The following is a 21,924-nucleotide window of genomic DNA, read 5'->3' as shown; positions in this document are numbered from 1 at the left end:
CAGAAGAGAACTGCAGGAATGAAGAGAGGATAGAGAAAAAAATTCACTATGGAAAAGTGGAGGTTGTCCAGGAGATGAGGCTTGAAGTGATGTTTGGGTTGTGTCATTAGAGAAAACTCTGAACACAGGGTGAAGCATTTTACTACAGTGAAGGAGAGAAAGTTCTGACTTGCAGCTCAAATACAAGCAGCAGGTGGATCTATCCTAAAGGTGGCTACAGGGATTATTCTACAGCAAGGTCAGAGGTAAAAATGAGGATTTGAGAGACCTGCAGATAGAAGCTGGAATCTGATGTTAATCCAGCTATCTATCCCAATCCCTTATACTTATTAGAAACCTGTTCTCATCACTCCGAAACAAACCACATCTTTACCATCCAGTGTCAGTCTATCAGGAGTTCACAATTACATCTATAAATTCTCTCCCATCTCTGCTTGGCAGAACTCCCTTGGGTTGTCTGGCTTCTGCAAGCTTAAAATAATTGGTTTCTTGCTTCCAAAACTTCAGTCAAGCTGAAATTCAATGATTTCTGATACCATCAGATACTGAAGTGTGAATCCATCTGCTCACCATGTAGAGGAGAAATAAAGGAAAGTATTAAGGTAAAAGCTTGGCAGCTGAAGAGTACTGGCAGCTGAAGCTTCCTTGGTGGTATTTCTTCTCATGTTCATTCATTCTGTGTGGGTCCTTTCTACTGGCACTTCTTGGTCAGCCTTTGAACGTTTCAGAGAAAATAAACTGGAGCAGCAAACTAAGTCAAAATCCAGTACTTTTACTAGAATCAGAACGCTGTAAAAGTAACCAAATTTACACAGTTTGCAGAATGGAATAAATTAGTGTTAGCCATATTCGCGGGAAGCAGATGGTGATTGCCCCTCTGAAGCCTGCTTTTGGCTGTTGATTTTGGAGCCCTTTCTTGGTGGCCAATTTTTTTTTTTTTCCATGAACTTCCATTAGGAGGATCAGAAAATAATTTGGTATACTGCTGTTCCCTCCTCACTATACAGTGTGCATATCAGCATACTGTCAAATCACACCTTGCTGTGAATTTTGTAGTATTGTTGCAGTTTTTTAAGGCCAAAGGAACTTGTTAACCAAAGAAAAATTTGCATAAAGTAGTAAGGGCACTTAAATCTAAGTGGGAATGGAAGCATATGCCTTGCTACAGTCACTACAGATTTCTTTCTTTCGATTCAGGTCATTTTCCAATTTGCTTGACACTAAGTTGCGGATACCATTTTGTTTTGTTTAACTTTTTGTACGTTGCAAGGGAAGATAGGGAGAAGGTTGCATTTATTGGTGCTTACCCTGTGACTTTGCAACAGAAGCATTTTTATGAGTTAAACGTATTTTTCTTACACTATCTAAGATGTAAATGTGTTAGGATAGCTGTGCAAAGGTCCAAGTTAAAAACACCTCTGAAGCAGAATGTGATGCCGCTGCTCTGGTGCACTATTTTTAAAGCTGTGGTCAAGGAGGATTTCAAGGGCATGTTCTCTTTCATCGTGCATAAGCCTCTCTCAATCTGAAGATGTTAAATATAGCAGAAAACTTGTACTCTAATAAAATTACAGATATCTCTTAATTTTGCATTGCTTTTTCCACAGGTTATGCCCCTTAATCTGGCAGCATTTTAGGAATACTCTCAACTTTTGTACTCATTAGATTATTCTTCAGTAACTAATGTGTTTTTAACTGGTGCTCTATTTTAATGAAAATTAACTTGCAAGTATAGACAAGTCCTATCGTAAACTTTTTTAAGTTGCATGAAATTAAGACATGAATGACGCTATTACGCTCCACTACTGTATTACTAAATATGCAACTAAATACAGTAATTTAGTTATCTCTGATAATTCTTGGAAAATGATGTGACTTTTTAAGAATGGACAAAGTATGACCGACTTAATTCATTGTCTCCTATCATTGCAGTAATAATCACGAATAGCAGTTGTAGCTTATCTGTGATTCTGTTTGTTATGTACAGAATGCAAATGGCAGGTTTTTGTCGTTAGTCATTACTAGACTTTTACAGTATAATAGTGTATATATTAATGGAGTAAAGAGTAGAAAGTGTGAAATGGCTCCTGGGGTCTCCTGGAGAAGTCTCCTTCCTACTCTAGAAAAAGTTACATACCTCTAATAGGTTAGCATCTGGCATAGAGGAAACAACGGGAGAATAAATGCACCAGAAAACAATGCTATCTTATCTACGAATGCTCTGAAAGACATGGTCCACCAACAAAACACTAGTGGAAGTTAGATACTGCTGTACAAGCTCTGTACGGCATAATTAACATTGATGAACATCAATATACCAATAACTGGATGTAAGATGAAAAATCTTAGGAGTGCGTGCAATGCACCTAAGGATTGGGAAATGGCAACCTTTTCACCAGCTTTTTACGTACTGGAGAAGTGTAATCTTATAACCACTGAAAGGGCTTATTCAACCAGCTGTATAAGTGAACCAAGTCAGCAGGATGTGTCTTTCATGATGGCTCGTGTTTCAAGCTGAAAAAACGTGTAGAGCTCATTTGAAAACAAATTTGTGAGTGCTGCTTTAAGCCCCAAAAATGTAATGTGAGGCCCAGCCTTTCTATCCAGTAAAACTTTTCCACCTTGACAAAAATACTTGCAAAATTGACTGCTTTTCCATCCTCTTCCCTTTCTATTTTTGATAAAAACAGACAATCTCAACTCCAGCAAATGGACTCCATGGACATTACTAGTACTTTCACAGAATCACAGAATCACAGAATCACAGAATGGTTGAGGTTGGAAGGGACCTCTGGAGATCATCTAATCCAACCCCACTGCTCAAGCAGGGTCCTCTAGAGCCTATTTCCCAGGATCGCGTCCAGGCGGGTTTTGAATATCTCCAGGGAAGGAGACTCCACAGCCTCTCTGGACAACCTGTTCCAGTGCTCTGTCACTCTCACAGTCAAGAAGTTTTTCCTCAGGTCCAGATGGAACTTCCTGGGGTTCAGTTTGTGCCCGTTGCCTCTTGTCCTGTTGCTGGGCACCACAGAGAAGAGTCTGGCCCCAACCTTTAGACACCCTCCCTTCAGATGCTTGTAGACATTAATGAGACTTTATGGCAAGCAGGCTTTTTGATTTAGAAGGTAATCAAATATTATGAATTTGGATAAGAGTAAAGTCTGTAACTTTGGAAAAGAATAAATTTTAAAATTAATTATGGGCCACAGTTAGGATACACTGAGTGATACGTAAGATGTAGCCATAATTTTGCCGTGAATATTTGCTGATGTAGAAGTAGTGAAGCAGGCAAAAAGTGTGGTGTTTTTAAGTGTGTTCAGTTTTATCCTGCGATTCTCCCTTTACCTGTTCTACACACTGGAAATATTGCCATTATTTATGAATTTACTCATTGAACCCTTGGCCCTCAGTGCCAAAGATTAGCCATGGCTTAGGACAATGGAAAAACAGAGGAGACAGGAAACTAAAGAATCTGCTGTTTTCATTCTCCAAAGCATGAATTCCGATGAAGGTAGGATGTCTGTTATTGTTTAATTCTTCTTGTGTTACTGTGAGGATAATAATATTGATATGAACGTACGTGCAGTATGTCTGTGCTGCATACTGCAGGGTAGTATAGCCTAGTTAGGTATAAAAATGTCGGTAGCACTATGATTGTGGCAACAGTGAACTCTGTATGAAAGGATTTGTCATCTTCAGCAGACATCAGCCCACACTTCCGTGTTCCCAGTGGTACAGCTCTTCTGGTATCCTAGCTAGCTGGGGTATCATGTAGATGTAGCATTGACATATCTATATCTTGAACTTGCAATAACTAAAATCAGTATATCCCAACCATACAGGAAAAAAAAAGGCAATTAACTCCAGCTATGAGTTTACCAGTTCATTCCTATGGGGTCCCTAATCCTTAAAGAGTCAGTATAGTTCATTCAATAAGCTGTATTAACTTCTCTTAACCTTTTCTGTGAACAGGCCACCCTTAGGCTCAAATGTTTTATGTAATACCAGTAGCTCAGGCTAGGAAGCTCTTTTGGTACTAGCTTGATTTTGATGTTAGTATATCTAGATAGGGTGGCTTGTCCTCACAGAGATTTTGACTGTATGAACCAGTGTCCTGCTGTTTTGTCTCTCCAGCAGATATCTGGGTGGTTCAAGTCCCCTGGGAGCACCAGGGCCTGTGAACATGAGGCTTCTTCCATCTGTCTGAAGAAGGCCTCTTCTGCTCCTTCCTCCTGGTCACGTGGTCTGTAGCAGACACTCCCAACAGCCATTGCCCGTATTGGTCTGCCTGCTAACCCTGACCCATGAGCTCTCAACTGCCTCTCTCCCTAGACAGAGTTCCATGCATTCCTGCACCCTCTTAAATAAAGGGCAATCCGTTCCCTCCTTGCCTCCTCAGCCTGTCTTTCCTGAGGAGCCTGTATCCATTCATTGCAGTACTCCAGTCGTGTGAGCAATCCCCTCATGTCTTTCTGTGATCCCAATGAGATTGTAGCCCTGCAACTGCATGCACACCTCTAATTCCTCCTGTTTGTTCCCCATGCTGTGTGTATTAGTGCTCTGGCACCTGGTCATGGTGATTTCCCAGAAAGGGCATGGGAGCTTTCACTATAATGCGATCCCAAAGGAAGTTTCCTATTTTTGAACATACACGAGTGTGATTCCACTTTCTCCCTATTTTGTTGATTAAGAGGTCCCTTCTGTTTACATCACCCCAGACCCTTTGCTTGCCAGCCCTGTCCACCACTTCCTTACCTGACCATTGGTCACTCTCTCCTTCCCCTGTCATTTCCAATTTAAAGTTCTCCTTACCAGGTTGCCCAGCCTTTGGGCAAAGATACTTTTGACCATCTTTGTCAGGTGGATCCCATCTCTTCCTACCAGTTTTCGGTTCTCCATGAGGGTCTCATGGTCATTGAAACTGAAATCCTGTTGTTGATACTAGGTGCCCAATGAATTGTTGACCTGCGGGATCAGTCCAGTCCTCCTCAGGCCCTTCCCCCTCACCAGCAGGCCCACCTGGGCCCCCATGCCCTTGACCATTACCACAAGAGCCATGCAGTCACACTTGATACTTCCCAGGTCTCCCCTGGCGGTATCGTTGGTGCCCAAGTGGAAGAGCAGCAGGGGGTAGTAGTCAGAGGGCTGGACAAGCCTTGGCAAGGATCTGTACCTGCCATTGTCTTCACTGACAACTGATTCTCATATTGCTCCAATTGTCTGTGAATTCTGAATTCCAAATTAAGACGTCTTCTTCTGGAAATTTGCCTGAGTTGCTCTCATTTCACTGTGTCCTCTCTGCTTCACTTGCACCTTCTTTGTAGAAGGTGTTTTTCGCAGTACAGACAAGCTTTCCAGGCTGAAACTGAGACTTTTTTCCTCTCCTGATGTTGGAGTTTCCTTTTGCTCCTTGTTCTTTATCCCTGCAGTACTTGCGATGGAAGATAGAGGCACTATACTTCTCATTTTCACAACTGTCCACCAATGTCATTGCTTGGGAGCATGTTATGGAAAGCTTAGCACATCCTTTGGCAGGGCTTGGATTGTTGCATTGTTACCGCAGAGAGATGTTCACTCCGAGTGTAAACTTTGGCCTGGTGTTTAAATAGAGCACAAATATTCAGAAGGATTTTCCCTTCTCATGCCCTCCTACCCTCAAGCAATGCTCTTGAGTAGTGTCGCTTTCCAGATGTTCTTACAAGAAGCAGAGAGGAATCACTGAGGTTTGTGCAATGAGAGAGAACTTGTGAGGTTTTTCCATTAGCTCTGTCAGGAGACCTAAAGTGTGAGATCACAACACTAGTGCCAAGTTTGATTAGCTTGAACCTTGAGATGAAGGAGAGGGAACAAATACCTTGTCAAATAGAGAATTATTGATGTCACTGGCTTGTTCTGTAAGCTTTTTTATTATTGTTATTTTCCATGTGAACAATCACAGCTGGTATATAGGTAAAGACTGTAAGGTTGCAAAAGGAATGGGAAATCTGTAGGCTCTGGATAGGTCAACTTATATTCTGCTTTTGTTGCTGAATTTCAATTTGCAGCTGAATACAAATATGAAAATTCAGCTATGCCAGTCCTGAGCCTTTACAGCGTGAATCCAAACCTAGCAGTTCAGTGGGGGGCTGCAAGTGTAGCAAGTTGCTCTGCTGTCTCTGAGGTCTTTGAAGGAAGGGGTGGAATACTAACAATGGGAGCAAGACAAATCTGTTCATAGTCAAAGTGTTGTTGGGTTCCCTTTCTGGCAAATTATCTCTTTGAAAAGCTGGAGCCTTTTGTTTTTGAATAGATAGCACACCCTGATTTTCAGAAAAAGTCTTGTGAAATACAACTCCCACTGTCTGGTTTGTTCCTCCTTGTAGTTTGGAGTGGTGTAATGGAGAACCTGCTGACCTGCACCATGCTGGCTCTTTCCTTCTGCTGTCTCATGAACTTGCACAGAGACTGTATTGTTGCTTTGCTAGTCTGAGTTTCTCTCTGAGTGTACCTGCTTGCTAAGGTCATTGAAGAAGTGGTAATGCCACAATATTAGGATCTGCCTACGTACACAACAGACTCATACATTTTTTGCCATCTTTTATAGTGCAGAAAAGTATGCAAAGCACTTCTCAGTACAGATAAAGCCATGAAAAATTTTGTAGTCTAATTTTAACCATAGCGTTAAAGGCTGACCTGTTGTCAGAACAGGAAGGAATTTTTCAGACTTGCTGAAAAATGACTGTACACTTATTCATAGTGGCTTGTGTCTGGTACAGTATAACTTTTTAGCTTATTAGAAATTAAAAATATATCTTTGACCTATCTTAATATGGATATTATGTAAGGCTGGGCCTTCCAGAGACTTAGACAAGGAAGGCATTACCTACATGGGACGTTGCAGCTGGAATTAGTAATGGACCCATGTCATGTCGATAATGGCCCCATGTAAAAAGGTATGGAATTTATGTTTGACCCATAGGAATTTTAGCAGAGAATATTCATAGTTTCTAAAGAGCTTTCAAGATTTCACTTTGCAGAAGTGGAGAAGACCAGTTCAGTTTATATTCACAGAACACCTTTCCTGAAAACAAAGAGCTCTGCACGTGAATTCAGCATTGTTTTTCCTCATTTCTGAGGTTTCCGAGGTTTCAGTATTTTCCAAGTGAAGTGGCGACATAAGTCAGACGAATGTTTGCTCCTTTGGATCTGATCCTGATAGATGCTGTGCGCCATTCATATCTGTTGACTCCAAAGGGGAGCAGGGAGAACACAGGATCTTTCGCATTCTGGCCTTTTAATTGCAAATGAACGTAGTGCTTTTGATGTCGAACACTCAGAGATATCCTTTCTTTACAGAGTTGCTAATTACTTGATTCATTAAAAGTAGTACTGTGTTGCTGTGAATGCAAGTTAGGTCTTCGTTGCAAGCACATTGCTGAACTTCCCAAAGGTACAGTGTGCAGTATCAAACACCAGCTTATTTTACTCATATGTAGCATCAATCATATAACCTAGTGATCTGATGGTTTCAGGAAGGCTCCTTCACATACTGTAAAACAGGCATTCAGATTTATCTGATTTCTTTCTAGAATGTAATTGTTAGATATCAATAGATTTGGAAGATGATGATGAGATGCCATCTTCCCTCTCTTCCTGTAGGTTTCTGATAAATTTGAATCTCTACCCCCCTCTAGCTGCTGTTCTGTCCACGTTTCTGTGTTATTGCAAGAGGGGACCAGCAGGACTTCCAGTTTTCTTCTCACTTGCATGCCAGATCCTTCTCCCAATAAAAGTGTCTTGCCACCTACAGTGGCTGTTCTTACTTTAGTCATGCAGCCGTCAATGTTAAATTGATGTGACTCCCAAATGGCTCGTTTCTGACCATAGCAGCAGCTGCACTACTTGGTGTTTTGTTACCGCCATACTGCAGCTCCCTAGCAAAATTGCAATAAGCATCAGAGCACTGAATTTCTCTCACACTCTTGCATGCGTATGACATTGCATTGGTGTATGTTTGTCTGAATAGCCATAAAGGTATTTTTGCCACTATGACTTCTTACTGAAAATCCTAAGTTCTGTAGAAATGAGTATATTAGGTCCGCTCACACAGCAGGCAAAGCCTCCCGGTTGTCTCTGGTGAGTTGAATTCCATGCGCTTTAAGTGGTTATTAACAGGAATGGCAGCATGATCTGCAACAGTAAAAACTGATCATGCAAACATTGTTCAGCATTACATATTTGTGGTAGTACAGGTAATCTCACTTTGCTGGCATTTAGATCGTTTCTACTCTGCTGCACATTTACAAATGATTTTTACCATCCCTTGTGTTGTTTTAAGTAGAAGACAGAACTTTCATTTGAGTTCAGTCGCTGGATCAGCTCATGCAGTTGGTCTGTTGATTTATTTTCTGCTAGTTCAGTTGCTTACTTTGGTTTTAGTCACAAACAAAATGTGGTTAGAATAAATCTAATGCCCATTCTATAAAAGAATAATATGTGACTGTAGATTTATAACAGTGAAGTAGGCTACAGCTTAATACTACTGTGAAAGTTGCACTACAGTAAGTAAGCTGATCAGTTTGAAACAAAATCTATAGGGTTAGCTTCTGTATTCCTGCTACTAAAAATTGTCCAAAGAGCCAGTGAAGGCTTCAGAGGTTGATGATAATGTGCGAGTCCATTCATCACATGGTTATTAGCCAGAATATGGTTCATATTGCTACTGTCCACAAGTGTTGTAGTCTCTTGATGTGCTTAAAAAATACTGAACAAATTACTCTTTTTGATTTGCAGTCTTGATAGACGACTCAGGGCATGATATGTATGCGTGTACGTTTTAAGCATTGTCCAAATATTCTCTCTTCTTCTCACATAGTTGGTGCCTCTAGATTAACGATAATGCAGTATGAGAAAATCTATACTCTCTTTCATGTTGACATTTGACTCAAGATTTAACAAGGCCTTCCTCTGCTCTGTAGTTGTTTAAAGCATTCCAAAATGACTTTGGTGTTGTACAGCATCACAACCGCATGATTACCAGTTAGTCCCAGAGGTCAAACTGGCAAGTGCAGCTGATAAGCCTTTTCAGTTTAAAGGCATTTTCCTCACTGCTGGTATGCTGTTACGATTACATTTGCAAGAACGATTTTTTGACCTTTCAGAGATGCGTGTTTGGGAATACAGCCACACCAGTTAGCTACTGTACACAGGGGAGGTAAAGGAGCGTTAAACACCTTCTCTGCTGCAGACTGAATGGAGATTTGGGTGAATAGGTAAAATACCTGCTGTTCTAGGGAGTGGAAAAGCGAGCCCCACTGACTCGTGTAGATTCGGGCACGCATCCTCAGTCGAGTGTGCTGGCTGTGAGCTGGTGAGCGGAAAGGTTGCTGGAACGGACCCGTTCCTGCTCTGTCCTGGGAGACCAGGGGCACCAATGAACCTGGCTCCTTAAATTGCTGGTGAGTGAGTCACCCTTTGAGTAGCTGACATTATTAACAAAGTTGCAGCCCTGGGTTTTGGAAAGCTGCTAGGTTTACAGCCCGAGGCAGGGTTCTGCGGCTTTCAGTGGCTCTCAGCAGCATGTACAGGTAGGCTAAATGGTTAGGTTAAAACCGAAAGAGCGTGCCTGTGGTGGTCCTCGTCTGCCAAAAGACCGTGTAGGAAGGGTGTTTTCTGCTTGAGGTCTGAGGCCTAAACTTGAGGGAACATCAGATGTGCTGTGCTCGTGAAAACTGAGTCCGGCTCCGATTCCCCTGGTGTTTCTGCCCTTCTCTGGCTTCCTGGTGTGGCTGCTGCTCCCAGGCCCGTGCTGCAAGAACAACCCCACCGAGGTCACCCTTCACCCTCCCCAGCTGTATCTGTTGGGCTAATTAAGAAAAAAATCATACTCCTCTTCCTCCTCCAGGTCCTGCCTCCTAAAGGAAGTGTGTCATAAAGATCAGATTGGTATGTTCAGCAGGATGGTCAGGCCTCTCCGGTGTTAGGGAGACTTGGTGCTGGAGGGACTGTGGGCATTTGGTCACCAGTAAGAATGGATGTGTAACTACATACAGAGTGGGTTAGATCACATGCTTTTATATCCTTGGTGAAAGATTTCTTGTGTTGACCCCTAGTGTTAATCATCATAGAAAATGAACCCAGGGTAGCTCCACTGTTTTCATACTTCACTGGCTGTTGGTGCTGCTGGTCAAACCAAAAAGCAAATGAACACTTTGTCGGTTTTGTTTTCTATTTACCTGAAGTGAGCTTGCAGGTAAGTGTTTGCTGAACTGCTTGGAGCTTGTGAGAACAGGAATGGGCCATGGAAAACATTCCCCTCATAGCATAACTGCTTCACATGATTGCAGTGGAAGGAAAGAGCTGCCCTGCCCTTTGCAAAGTGCCCAACTTTAATAGGCAGGCATTTTTTTCCAACCTTTTCCCAGCATTATGTATCATGTTTTAATATTTTTCCTCCCTCATTCCAGCTGCTTTTATTTCTTCTGGAGGAAAGAGAAGAAGCTGGCCACCTCCTCCACTTTTATTTTATTTTGTTTCCCCTCCACTTGCTCACCTTCCAGCTCTCATAATTTGTAAGGGAGTTTGTGTGTAGAGTTACTATGAGACCCTTTTATGATGAGAGGCTCATGTTCTTTGTCTTCAAACTACGCAGATTTAGTAATTACTTAAATATTATACCTTTGTGACATGGCCTGCAAATTATGTTTTACACTGAGATACTTCCTTTTGATCTCTCTGATACCTTTGCTCTTGCATAGGAACCAAATTTTTTCTGTTTTTTTTTCATTGATGCTTTACTTACACCAGCGTTAGCATCTAGTCCTTGCTGGACTCCTCATTAGGAAATAAAGTTGAGAACTTTAGATAGGCTGTTATCTGACACTTGGAGCTTTATCTTCCTTTCTATTTGTGTAGCTTTGTATATTTAAAACCCAACTCTAATGCTGAGAAACGCTACCTTATATCAGTTCAGCAAACATTACTAAAAGATGCGAATTCATGTTCTGTTAAGTTCCTTGTTTTTCTTAGTCAGTATTGGCTCAGTGACTGAACTTTGTTCTTCAAGGGGCTAAGCCCTTCATAGGGTTTTTATGAATATTATATTTTTAATTATTATTATTACTGGCTATACTGGGCAGGAAAAAAAAGAATCGTAACTTAAAGGCAGCACTGTTTTTTTTCAGGATCAGCAGCCAAAACACCTTCTTAATTTGTACACAGGGTAGGTTGGAAAAGATGTAAAGGAAGCAGTATGTATGCAGTCCCAGACCACCTCTCCCAGGAATGCTTCCTAAGTATAACTGAACTGTACGCAAACAGCCATTTCAGATGAGGTGGTGGTCAAAATAACAGCCGTGTACAATCATGGTTTCTTATTTGCCTCAGATTTTTTTTTCTCTTCTGCCTGCGTTTCTGCCGGTATCACTGAACTTTCTGCTTTAATGAGACCTCCACATTTTCTCTTAGAAAAGTTCTGGGTTTTGGAGGTGGAAAGAAATCACAAGCTTTTGATTGAAAGGATAAGAAGAAATTTGACTGAGTCCCATATTCTCCTCCTTTCTCCCTTGGTACTAGGGAAGTTTACATATAGTAGACCGTTAAAGTCACCCACTCTGCTTTTACAGAAGTTTTTGTCACTTTTTGTCACTATTAGACAACAGGGCCCTGTGTATTGATATTTGTATTTATTTGTTTTTTAGCATGGTACTCAATTTGAATTGCTTCTTCAATTCAGGGTAAAGGTATTGTCAGCTTTCTGTTTTGGCTCTTTGCTTCTTTTTGTCTAAATCTGCGGGATATCAAATAAATGCACTTGAATTTCTGTTTCTGTACAGATCATCCTCAAATAGACACGTACTTTTCCAGTCAGTCTGGAGAAATCTGTATGACTCAGTGCTTGCCTAACGGGCTTTATAATTTCTTTTTTTCTTGCTGAGAGAAAAGACTTAAAAATACAACGATTTTGTCCTTTCTTGATAAATTTGCGGCATTATCCTTATCTCCTTTGAAAATACTAATACGTGGCCCAGTTGTTTCTCCTGTTTATCACTTCTCTTCTGAACTACTTTTCTCTCTTTCATTTAAACCTTTATTTTGCAGCTTATGCTGTGAAGTCAGAATATGTATCTTGGGACTGTGTAACTTATCATTTATTATTGAAATATGCTCTTGGTTGTAGCCTTTGGTTCCTTGGTCATTTATGAACTAATTACTAGTTATTTGCAGTTTCATTTAGAGGCTTGTTGGCTAGCTAAATGAGAAATAACAGCCTTTGGGGGGTTCCTGCTTGCAATAATATCGTTCCTCTAAACTTGGTGGAAGAGGGACATTTTGCTTCCTAAATTGCTGGCGTTTTTAGGGAACTGGTTTCCAGTGGAAATGATGAGCCAGGTGAGTCCCGATGATTAGCATCTCTCTGCTGTTTATCCAGTGGCTGATCTTGCCTCGGTGAATAGGCCAAGAAAGGGAGTCGCGCTCAGAGCGCAGCACTGAAGATACCTCTGGTTTTGTGAGCGCTGGTGCGCTCAGTAACGAAGGTCATCTTGATCTCGTCGTTCCCTGTTAGCATTTAAGGCTGTGGGGCGCCTTGTGCATGTATGTCTGGATCCAAATACATATCAAAATAGAGAAGGCCAGAAGTTTTGGATTGCTGCTGTTCTCCAGTTTCTGAACTCTTGAAAAATCCCTGATTCTGTCCTTAACTTGACAAATAAGGTCAAGTCTCTTTTTCTGTTTCCTTCCCCTACCATTTATGGGTGGATGATAGTAATTGCACGTTGGATTACTGATAGTAAAATTCACAACAGCTGAATAAAGTTGAAGAGAAATTGTTCCAATTTTCATTCCAAGGAAACATAAGCACCGCTTTGAAGTTGGCGTTAGGAATACAAGTCTGTATTTATTAACAGAATTACAAGTTGTCATCTGGATATATCCCCTACCCTGCCCCTATTAAGTACTAAGCAGAATGAGGGTTGTAAGATACCAAATCAGCTGTTACAGAGTGCTGCTAATCAGATACTGCCTTGGTTGAGTGTGTATAGACTGCTGTCATAAATCTCTCAGAAATCCGTTTAACTGGATGATGAGCCTTAATTTTGTTTTATGACATTTGTTCTGGCTAGTCTTTAACTATTTATGGATTTGCTGAAACTTTTGCCGTTGCAAGTGTTCTAACAGAAATAAGACAGTTTGCCTCGTTGTCCTGAGAAGCAGTGGGCATTTGACAGAGAGCCTAACCTGTTTCTTTTTTATGCAGTTTTAACAGAATCACTTTCTTTTGTGCCAGTTGTTCTTTCTCAAATACGGTGGTAGTGAGCATCCGGGTGGAGAGTAGCCAGCACGAACGTGTAAGCTGGGAGCAAATGAGTGTTTTAAATTCGGTAAATATTGTTATTTTACACTAAAATAAGATTTGAACCCTTTTTAAAAAGAGGTAACTCCAGAATATTTCTTACAAAATGTCATTACTGTTATTTCTTTTTATTATTATTATTATGGGAACACTTTCTGTAAATGATAGTCAACACTTAACGTCCCTTACGGAACTCTTACTGCAGAAAGTATCACACCTTAATCTCTCCTTACTTTGCAAGATGTTGAAGTACTTATGTGTGTTGAATAACTTATTTGGCATAATCTTTCATTCACCTGAGAGGATTAGATTTGCGAGGAAGGACTTTGGTGAGGTTTTTGTCCTGTCAGCAAGTTTTTCCCTTTTGGCATGCAAGTCATGGACCCTTCCTGATTAACTGTTGTAGTTCTGTTACTTGTACAGTGGTTTAAAACACACATAAAAATCTTCTGAATGTGTAGGTTTTTTCTCCTCTCCTTTCTTTATTTTGCAGTACAGAAACAGTCCTGGAAGTTCTGTCTTGTACAGCACTAAGATTGTCTGTATTACTCTGGGGGAAAAGCTTGCAGGAGCCCATTAGAGGCAGCTGCATTTCCTCTACAGCTATTTCAGCTACAGTGGTCTGAGATTTGAAGATCCTAGCAAACAAAGTCTTATGCATCTGCTGGAACTAATATAAACCGCTCTGTTGTACTGTTTTGTTTTCCATCATCTTTAAAAAATGGAAAAACATTGTTGTGCTTTATACGACCATAGGAGGTTACCAGGCAATACTGACCAAGACACTGAAAACCTCTGTGCCATCTTTTTAAAAAAAAAGTCTTCAAAATTAAAGCCTATATGTTTAATTGCAGGTAACTAATCATCTAGGGGTGGACGGGATATATGGAAATAAGACATTCTCTGAATGAGAACATAAACCATGTTTTTGAACTCGTATATGCCTCATTCAGGGTGCCAGACTAAAACAGGGTTGCCAAATGCCTTTCTGCCAGGACAGTTCATCCTGTGGCAGCTTGCTTTCCTCTGTCCTCTTTGCTAAGGCCTGCTAGGACATGGGTGGGGATGAAGCTGTGGCCCTGTGGAGTGCTGCAGCCCTCTCCCGGCACTTTTTCCACCAGAAGCCCTGCAATAGGACCCTACCTGCCAAGACAGGCACCTTGCGTGAGCTTGATGTTATGCGATAGGGCTGGCCCCATGCGGGTCAGGCAGCAAGCATCTTTCCAGGCAGGTCACAGAAAGGGACAGGAGCCACAGCAGCCCGCATGGCTCACCCCAAGAAATGCTTTCGACTCTTTGCTGTAGCTGTTGTGCCCGCTCTCGCTCTTTTCCTGGAAGAGAGTGACTGCCTTTCAAAGAGCATTTGACATTTTTAATTGCTGTTGCTGAGGTGAGCCCGGAGCTCCAGAGAGGATTTGAAAGCCCTGAATGGATCAATGGTGAACTTGGGACTGATTTATCTGATAAATTCTTATTTAGGTCAGGCCTCTTTGGGGCAACCTGGGGAGAGCAGACTGCTAGATCCTGTTGCGGCTATAACACAGTCCAGCTCCCTGAACAGAGCAAGGCCACCCTCTGTAATTGGCCTACTTTAAGATGTCTTCCTTTTTTTTAGTAGACGTGTCAGCAGACAGACAATTTTTTTTTTAAGTTTAGGTAGCTCTCATACTAAATCCATGCTTTGCTCTTAGCAAGATAAAAAGTGACTGTTGCACACAATTATCCTTGTGCTCATTTGTAGGCCCTGTAAGGATATTAAAAGAAAAGGCACGCTTTGAAATGCACCCTTATCTCTACCTGTGGTCCTACCTCTTTTGCGGGCTGAGTACTGCAGAAACTGAGCAAGACCACGGTAGGCAAATGTTGCTCCATGTGTCAGGCATGTAACTGTAGTGTCTGTCACTGACGACCCTACTATAGCAATACATCGTCCTGCTTTGGAGACTTTGACTTTTCAACAGCTTGACCCAGATTTCATGCACCCGAGCATCAGGGAGAAGTACATTTAGTGGAAAAGCCGAGGGCACCCTCTTCCCGCATGGAGCAGCTTGAGCTGGTTGCAAGCACAGAGCAGCTATTGTTCTGCCGGGCGAGATTGCGCTGAAAGCTTTCGAGCGGCGTTTGCATGTAGGTGTCAGTTTTCTAAGCAGTATTTTTTCTTTCTGTGTTTAAAAAAGAAAGAACGTTTTCCCCCCACTCACAGCCTTTACTTGGCAGTGACTCTCTGCCTTGGCAGTTGTTTATTTTATGATGTGTTATTTAGGCCTCCTAGTTTTTCTTTGTCCTGGCTCTTTAACTTCTTTTCCTCACCGGATCAAAATCACTGTATACTCAGGGAGTTAGTGCAGGAACTTTGTCGTTATAGATAATGGAGATTCTTAATGGTGTATTATGCAGTGTAATGTGTGGAGTACTGGTGATAAACTATTGTGCATGTCTGATAATTATATTTTAAAATTCCATTGTGAAATCAAGAGATTAATAAAATGGCTGCAGTTTGAAAGGTGGGCAGGAACTGAAGAACTGTAATGCACAATATTGCTATTGTATCGCAGTTGTGCTGTGCAGCTCCTGGATTGCCTGAGCCCAGTTTCCATGAGCAGGGGTTGTCAAATTTTGAATCTAGTAAAAAGGTATCATAGCTCTCTGTCTATGTGTGAATCTCAGTCGAGTGCTAGAGGAAACAATGATTTCCTTTTTTAATCTAGAGTCTCAATTCAAATTGAATTGTATTGTAAAGTTGCAAGGCTGGTGCAGTTAATGTAGTTCCCCCCATAATCCTAATCCCTGATTTCCTGTGTGGCTTTTCCCCGTCTGCTGACCTGCACCTGACTTGGGGAAGCCCAGTCTGGGGAGGTCTGAAAACGTTTAGATTCAGCTAGTGCTTGAGAAGGGTTAGAGAAGGAATTGTCTTCCGCCTCACCATGTGATGACTTCATGTTCCCTTTTTCAAAATACAAGATCCTACCCAAAGTGGAATAGAGAGGCATCTGTTTATAGATTAAGAGAGTGGAAACCAGTCTGAGGAGGATAGTGCAGGACACAGTATGCCACACGTTATTACTCTTGCACCCTTCAGAAGCCAGATTTAGAGCGGGTTACAGCAAACTTGGCAAGAAAGCCCTTTCTTTCGTCAGAGAGCCTGTGGGGAACGTGAGATAACTGAGCACTGGGGGAGAGACACTTCTGAGCAGGTATTTGCTAGTCATAGACCATGCAAGATAGAGCCCCTGTGCTCTATCAAGGGCTCAAGGGCATGGTATTGCCATACTCAAAAATCGGAAGATAAACTTTTAAAACCTTAAAAGTGGGAAAAGTCATTCTCCTTTTACCTCTGTTATTTGGAGATTTTTAGAATGCATGTGAATTGTGTTTTTAATCTTTCCCATGCAACTGGGAGAGCTAGAATCTGTACTTTTTTTCTTTTCTCTCTTTTTTTTTTTTTTTTGAATGAAATATCAGTACATTAAACACATGATTCCAGATTGTGGAGTTTTAAGCAAAACGCCAGAACATGTGTTTGAAATCATGAATTGGCAGAGTGGGACACAGCTCGCCAGAGGGGATCCCAGTAGGGATTCCTTTAAGTGAGAAGGAAAGACTTGACTTCTTTCCTCTTTCACTGCCTTGGATGATGGATAAATGTGAATTTATTACCTTGCTTTATTAGCTGTCCTAGTATTTTTCAAGCACTGCAACAACTGCATAAGGAGGAGACTGTATTGTGTTTCCATTTATCTGGGTGTGAGTGGGAAAAGTGAGGAGAGGATTGAATGTTTGACTTCACTGCCAGGTGCTGTGTGGCACCATTTGGTAGATTATGTTGCCCTCCATACAGCCCTCCTAACTTGAGCTGGCATCCTGCCCTTATTTCTTGCATCCCTTCAGAGACCTGGAGAAGGCATCTGAAGGGCTAGGGCAGTTTCGGATGAGTTGATGGGAGAGCATGGTAGAGCTGTCATGAGCTTGAAAGGAAGAAGGTCCACAAGGGCTATGGCAGAGGGTCTCAGATGGTCGAGGATTTGCAGAGTTTCCTGCTTTGCTTTTATGGCTTCTCTCCATTGCTGTATTATGTTTTTGTCCTTCAGAAGCTGCGGTCTGTTGGTTGGCCCAGTACTGCCTCGGGTACTCATGGGACCTTCAGCCCAAGTTTTTCCAAAAAGTTCTGCCCATGCATGCTGCTGCTGTACTTGCTGTGTTCCCCTTTCTTCTCCAGCCATCCATGCCATGCGGGAACACGTAAGGAGCTGCTTTTGCAAGAGGTAAACATCCTGCCTGGCAGCTGCCGCCTTAGTAGGAGTAGTGATTAGATTGCCTGCAGTATCTGCCCTTTTGATTCCCGGCCCATGTGAATGGTTGATATTTGTATATGCAGGCATGTGGGAGAGAGGAGAGAGCTGGAGAGTATCACCTGGTAGGTTGGCACTGGGAATGTGTGGAAAGGGGTAGAAAATGAGGTGTAGGTAGGTCTGTGTGGTGCATGGGAAGCGAGGTGGCAACAGAGGAGGAAAGGAGTGACAGAAAATATGAAACCATGCAGAAATATGGTACTGAGCTGGAAAGAAGGTGTAGTAAAAGCAGGAGGGAAAGAAGATGTGACAAAATCAAGGGATTTTCCTTTTAAAACATAAATAATATGGAGTTTAATGAATTGCAAGAGCTTCGGGATGGGAAAAGGAATGGCAATAGTGCTATGTATCTTTAATCCTTACTAGTAGGTATAATGCTCAGCTGAAAAGGGAAAATCTATGAAACCTTGTTTTATGGTTAATAGACACATTTCCTTGAGATGCTCATTAGGGGTATTGAATTAACAGCTGCTCACTACCTACAAGTATAAAGGGTTTTTTGGTTCTTGAATAAATAATTCAGTAACTTTTTATGAGCTTTACCAAGCAGGAGCTGGCATGACAAAGTTGAATTCTTTATCATCTCTTTTGATCTCGGCTTGCTCGCTGTTGTGAAAAGCGTAACTTGTCCTTGAGCCAGAGTCCCTGCACGCTGTTCATAGCATGCAAGTGTCGCTTGTTTATTTAACTGGGATTGCACGGCCTTTGCAAGACTCAACAGGGTGAGAAAGGGAAATCCTTCCCATCCGCTTTCCAAAAGGGGAACGCAAAGGTTTGGGCTGTTGCAGAAGACCTGGGGCTTTGTCTCTGGTGGTGTTGAGGGCTGAGGAAGATGCCGATTTACCTGTTTGGAAAGAATAGTGCCGAACCTGGCAGGAGGTCTGGCGCAGAAGTGCAGAGTACTTTCTAAGCACTGAAGTACTGAAAACAGGATTTGGGGTGCTTTTACAGCTTCACTGGGCAGCCTTTCAGGAAAAAAAAAGAGAAAAGCAGTGGGTGCAAAGCCAATGCATGTGTATATTGTTTTGCGTGTTTAGAGAGCAGATGTGCCCAGAGAAATGTGATCTGCTGAGCAGAAGTAGCTGCCCTAGATTGGGGAAGTGGAAGTGGGCTTGGCAGCTATCCCCGACTTAATTTAAAAAAAAAAAAAGGGGGGGGGGGGAGGGAGTAGTAGTTGCTAGGCTGCAAGGGAGGCCAATAGCACAGATCAGAGCACAGAGAGAGAAACTGTTTTCAGCAGATGTAAGACATTCACTTTTCTCTTTGTCCCTGGAGCTTACCTGAGAAAGTCTTGTCTGATTTAGCTTGTGAGAAGTATAAATCTAGATTTGCAAAAAATATTCACTTTAAATTACACTTTCATTCTTACTTTAATCTGATACGTTTCTTTTCTTATTGTGCAGGTTTCAAAACAGTCCCCCAAACAGTTCTAAGCTATAAAAGACAATTTCCTAATGTCTGTCTCTCTCTTCCCTGTGCCAGTCAAAGAGCGCGGATAATGCTGCTCTAGTGAGTTGTGATAAAACCAGGTGGTGAGATATAAGTGGGGGGAACCAGGGTGCTGGCAGCAGGGGGTTTTGGCAATGCACTCCTAAAATGAGGAAATTGGTGCATTTTGAGGTGTTTTTTTTTTTTCCCCCCAACTAGCACAGGGAAAAAAGTGGTTAATTTGGGTGTGCTTGAACTCTGAATTTTATATTTGGTGCATCAGTTAGAATCCTTTTGCTTTGAGGGGTAGAGTACAATGAAATAAGTTCATGTGACTTCATAGAACATTTAATTTCTTTTCCCATATAAAAAAGGAAGGCAAGATTTCAGTGTTCCTAATGTGCTAGTCACAAAATTGTTGTGAAATATTTATCCATGTTTTCGCTTGCCCTTCAGAATACTGAAAACTTTGAGGAGGAAGAAAAGTCTAACATACACTGGGAACACTCTGAGTTTGGAATATCTTCTGCATTTCTGCTTGTGTAACGTGTCTTTTCAACTTCTTTGCATCCTATGCGTGTGATCTTCATACATTTTAGTGAGGTATTTAACAGTAACTCTAATTTTTTTTTCTCTTGGCAGCTGAGGAATAAGAAGTTTATCTATCTCATTAATTATGTCAACTTTACCATTAGAAAGATTAATCTGATACTGATAAAGAGGTATTTCTTAAGGTGTCCAATTCAGTCCTTAGCATGGTGGGAATCTATGGATGCTTAAAAGGGAAAGAAAATGAGCCTGTCACGGTCACGTGTAAAGTACTTTCCCCACAGCAAATCAGTGGGGGCTCTTGCGAGGTCAGAGGAGCAAGAGCAGTACGGAGAAAAAACAATTGAGTTTGTTGCTTCATTGTTCACAGTCCTGAAAATCATAGAGCTTGCTAGTGCAAAGTTAAGGGCTCAGTGCCCAAACTGTTATAAAATGTGACTCTGTGCTGGTTTCTCTCCTCTCATAATTGTAGAATGGGGATGACAAAGCTGCTCCAACGCAGGAGTTCTGTTTCTCATGCGTTATAGTTTTAATCAAGAAATAATAAAAGTGCAAGCAAATATGACATTGCTTGTGGTAGGTATACAGTAGGAACAGAAGATGCAGTCCTTGGGTTCAGGAAGTTACATCCATACCTGCTGAGTCAGTATTGATGAAGATTATGCAGGGATTTTTTGTGGTTTTTTTTGTAACCCTTTTGGGAGGGGAAGGAGGAAGGATGACTTGTGAACCCTGTTAAGAGGAAACTTTATAGGAAACATATCTTTATAGGAAACATATCTGAAATTTTGTGAAGTTCCACATAATGCTGCAGAAATCTTACAAATTTTCATGATCGAATATGCAATTGTTTTTGAGTGATAAAAAGGCGTAGTGCTGAGCCTTGGAGTAATGGCTTCGCACACAACCACAGGATGAGTGAGTGCTTGTAATTATTTTTCTGGGCCCCTCAAAAACCTCTTTTCAGACAAATGAACTTACCAAAAACTCAACTGGTGGTTATCAGGGGCTGATGTTTGAGATGTATTTCAGCATATGAAAAGGCTTCAGCCTTCAGATTTGAACATCGTCCTGCCAAAGGGAAAGGAATGTTTTCCGCACAATAGGTTGTTTCTTTGTATTTTTTTCTTCGTATTTGAATGAGCACCAGGCAGTCACTAACTTGTTCAGTGCCCCTTTGAGTAAGGAGTAAATTTAACTCAGAGGTAAATGTACGGAGTAAGAGACTAGACTGCTTAATACTGCCCAGAGAGCATGAACATCCCTACGAGTTAATTGGGGGCAGGATATACTCAATCAGAAAAAGAATAGCCTAATTCCTATGCTTCTGAGGAGCAGAAGGAGAGGTGGAGATGTGAAAGAAGGTGAACCCTTGAGAAGGCTTATTCTGTAAAATGTACCATCCTGCAGGAAGGTGAGCACTGGGACTTCGGGCCAGTGTGGGAGCTAGTGTGGTGAGCAACATCTGAGCTGGGAAATGTGGTTGCAGGGAAAACCTCTCGGCTCTTATCTAAAGTACACCTAAAGTAGCTTTGGTCTTCTGTCCACTTGTTGCTAAAGAAATTCTTGTTACTCTGCCCTCTGTCTTCACCGCATAAGGAAGTTCGCAGCTCTAACTCTTTTCTAGTGTTAAGGGCAATTTGGGGGTGAGTGTCATGCAGAGATTGCGTTTCCGTAAGGGCCTTGCTGTTGAGGTGGCCGGCATCACAGCACAGCTCTCAGGGTAGTCGAGATAACACACCGACAAACTGCGGTCCCTTTGGGGAATTAATATACCGCAAGCTTCTCTATGATTGAGATGACTTTGGGATGCAGCAGTTGTGGGGAGAAGGAGAGTTTGAAATGTGGGGCTCTCCTAGGGGATTTTTAATGCTCCATTTGACTGGCATGATTACCTGGGTATATACAAATTAGAGCTTCAAAATAATTTCAGTATGTGCTCCTTTCTACTGCCAAAATATCTGATGCTGCAGTAGATTGCACAGTCGGAGAGCTAAGTCATACATCAGGTTCAGACTATAAGAATTTGAAATCCTTAAGTCCTTCCAGAAGACATTATAGAAGTCAAAGGGAAAATGATCATATGATAACCTTTTTTTTCTGTTTACTCTCTTAAGCTTTAAATCAATCTGTGGGATGTTCTCTTTCAGGCGGGGATGTACGCAAATTATGTAAAAATCTGGCATGGAACTTTCATGAAGGTGATTTTTTAAATAAATCTTTAATAGTTGCATAAAAATTTCCAAAAGAATGTTCCAGTTGTGA

General features: G+C 41.7%; 1 protein-coding gene across 8 annotated transcripts in view; it reads left to right on the top strand.

Annotated features, from left to right (window-relative positions):
* FARP1 (FERM, ARH/RhoGEF and pleckstrin domain protein 1) overlaps positions 1-21,924 on the top strand; it is a 216,115-nt gene that overhangs the window by 94,913 nt on the left and 99,278 nt on the right. Inside the window, exon 1 of one of the 8 annotated variants that reach the window (XM_068928625.1) lies at positions 17,428-17,595. The exons of 6 other annotated variants lie outside the window; for them this stretch is intronic. In XM_068928625.1, coding sequence (XP_068784726.1) covers positions 17,509-17,595 — 87 coding nt within the window. In that variant the 5' untranslated portion in view covers positions 17,428-17,508. Of the gene's footprint in view, positions 1-17,427; positions 17,596-21,924 lie in introns of those variants that run through there. One more of the 8 variants, XM_009689924.2, reaches the window with a different exon arrangement.

Source organism: Struthio camelus, chromosome 1 (assembly GCF_040807025.1).
Source record: "Struthio camelus isolate bStrCam1 chromosome 1, bStrCam1.hap1, whole genome shotgun sequence".
In the NCBI taxonomy this organism is placed as follows: Eukaryota; Metazoa; Chordata; class Aves; order Struthioniformes; family Struthionidae; genus Struthio; species Struthio camelus.
This window is presented reverse-complemented; position numbering and strand designations above follow the sequence as displayed.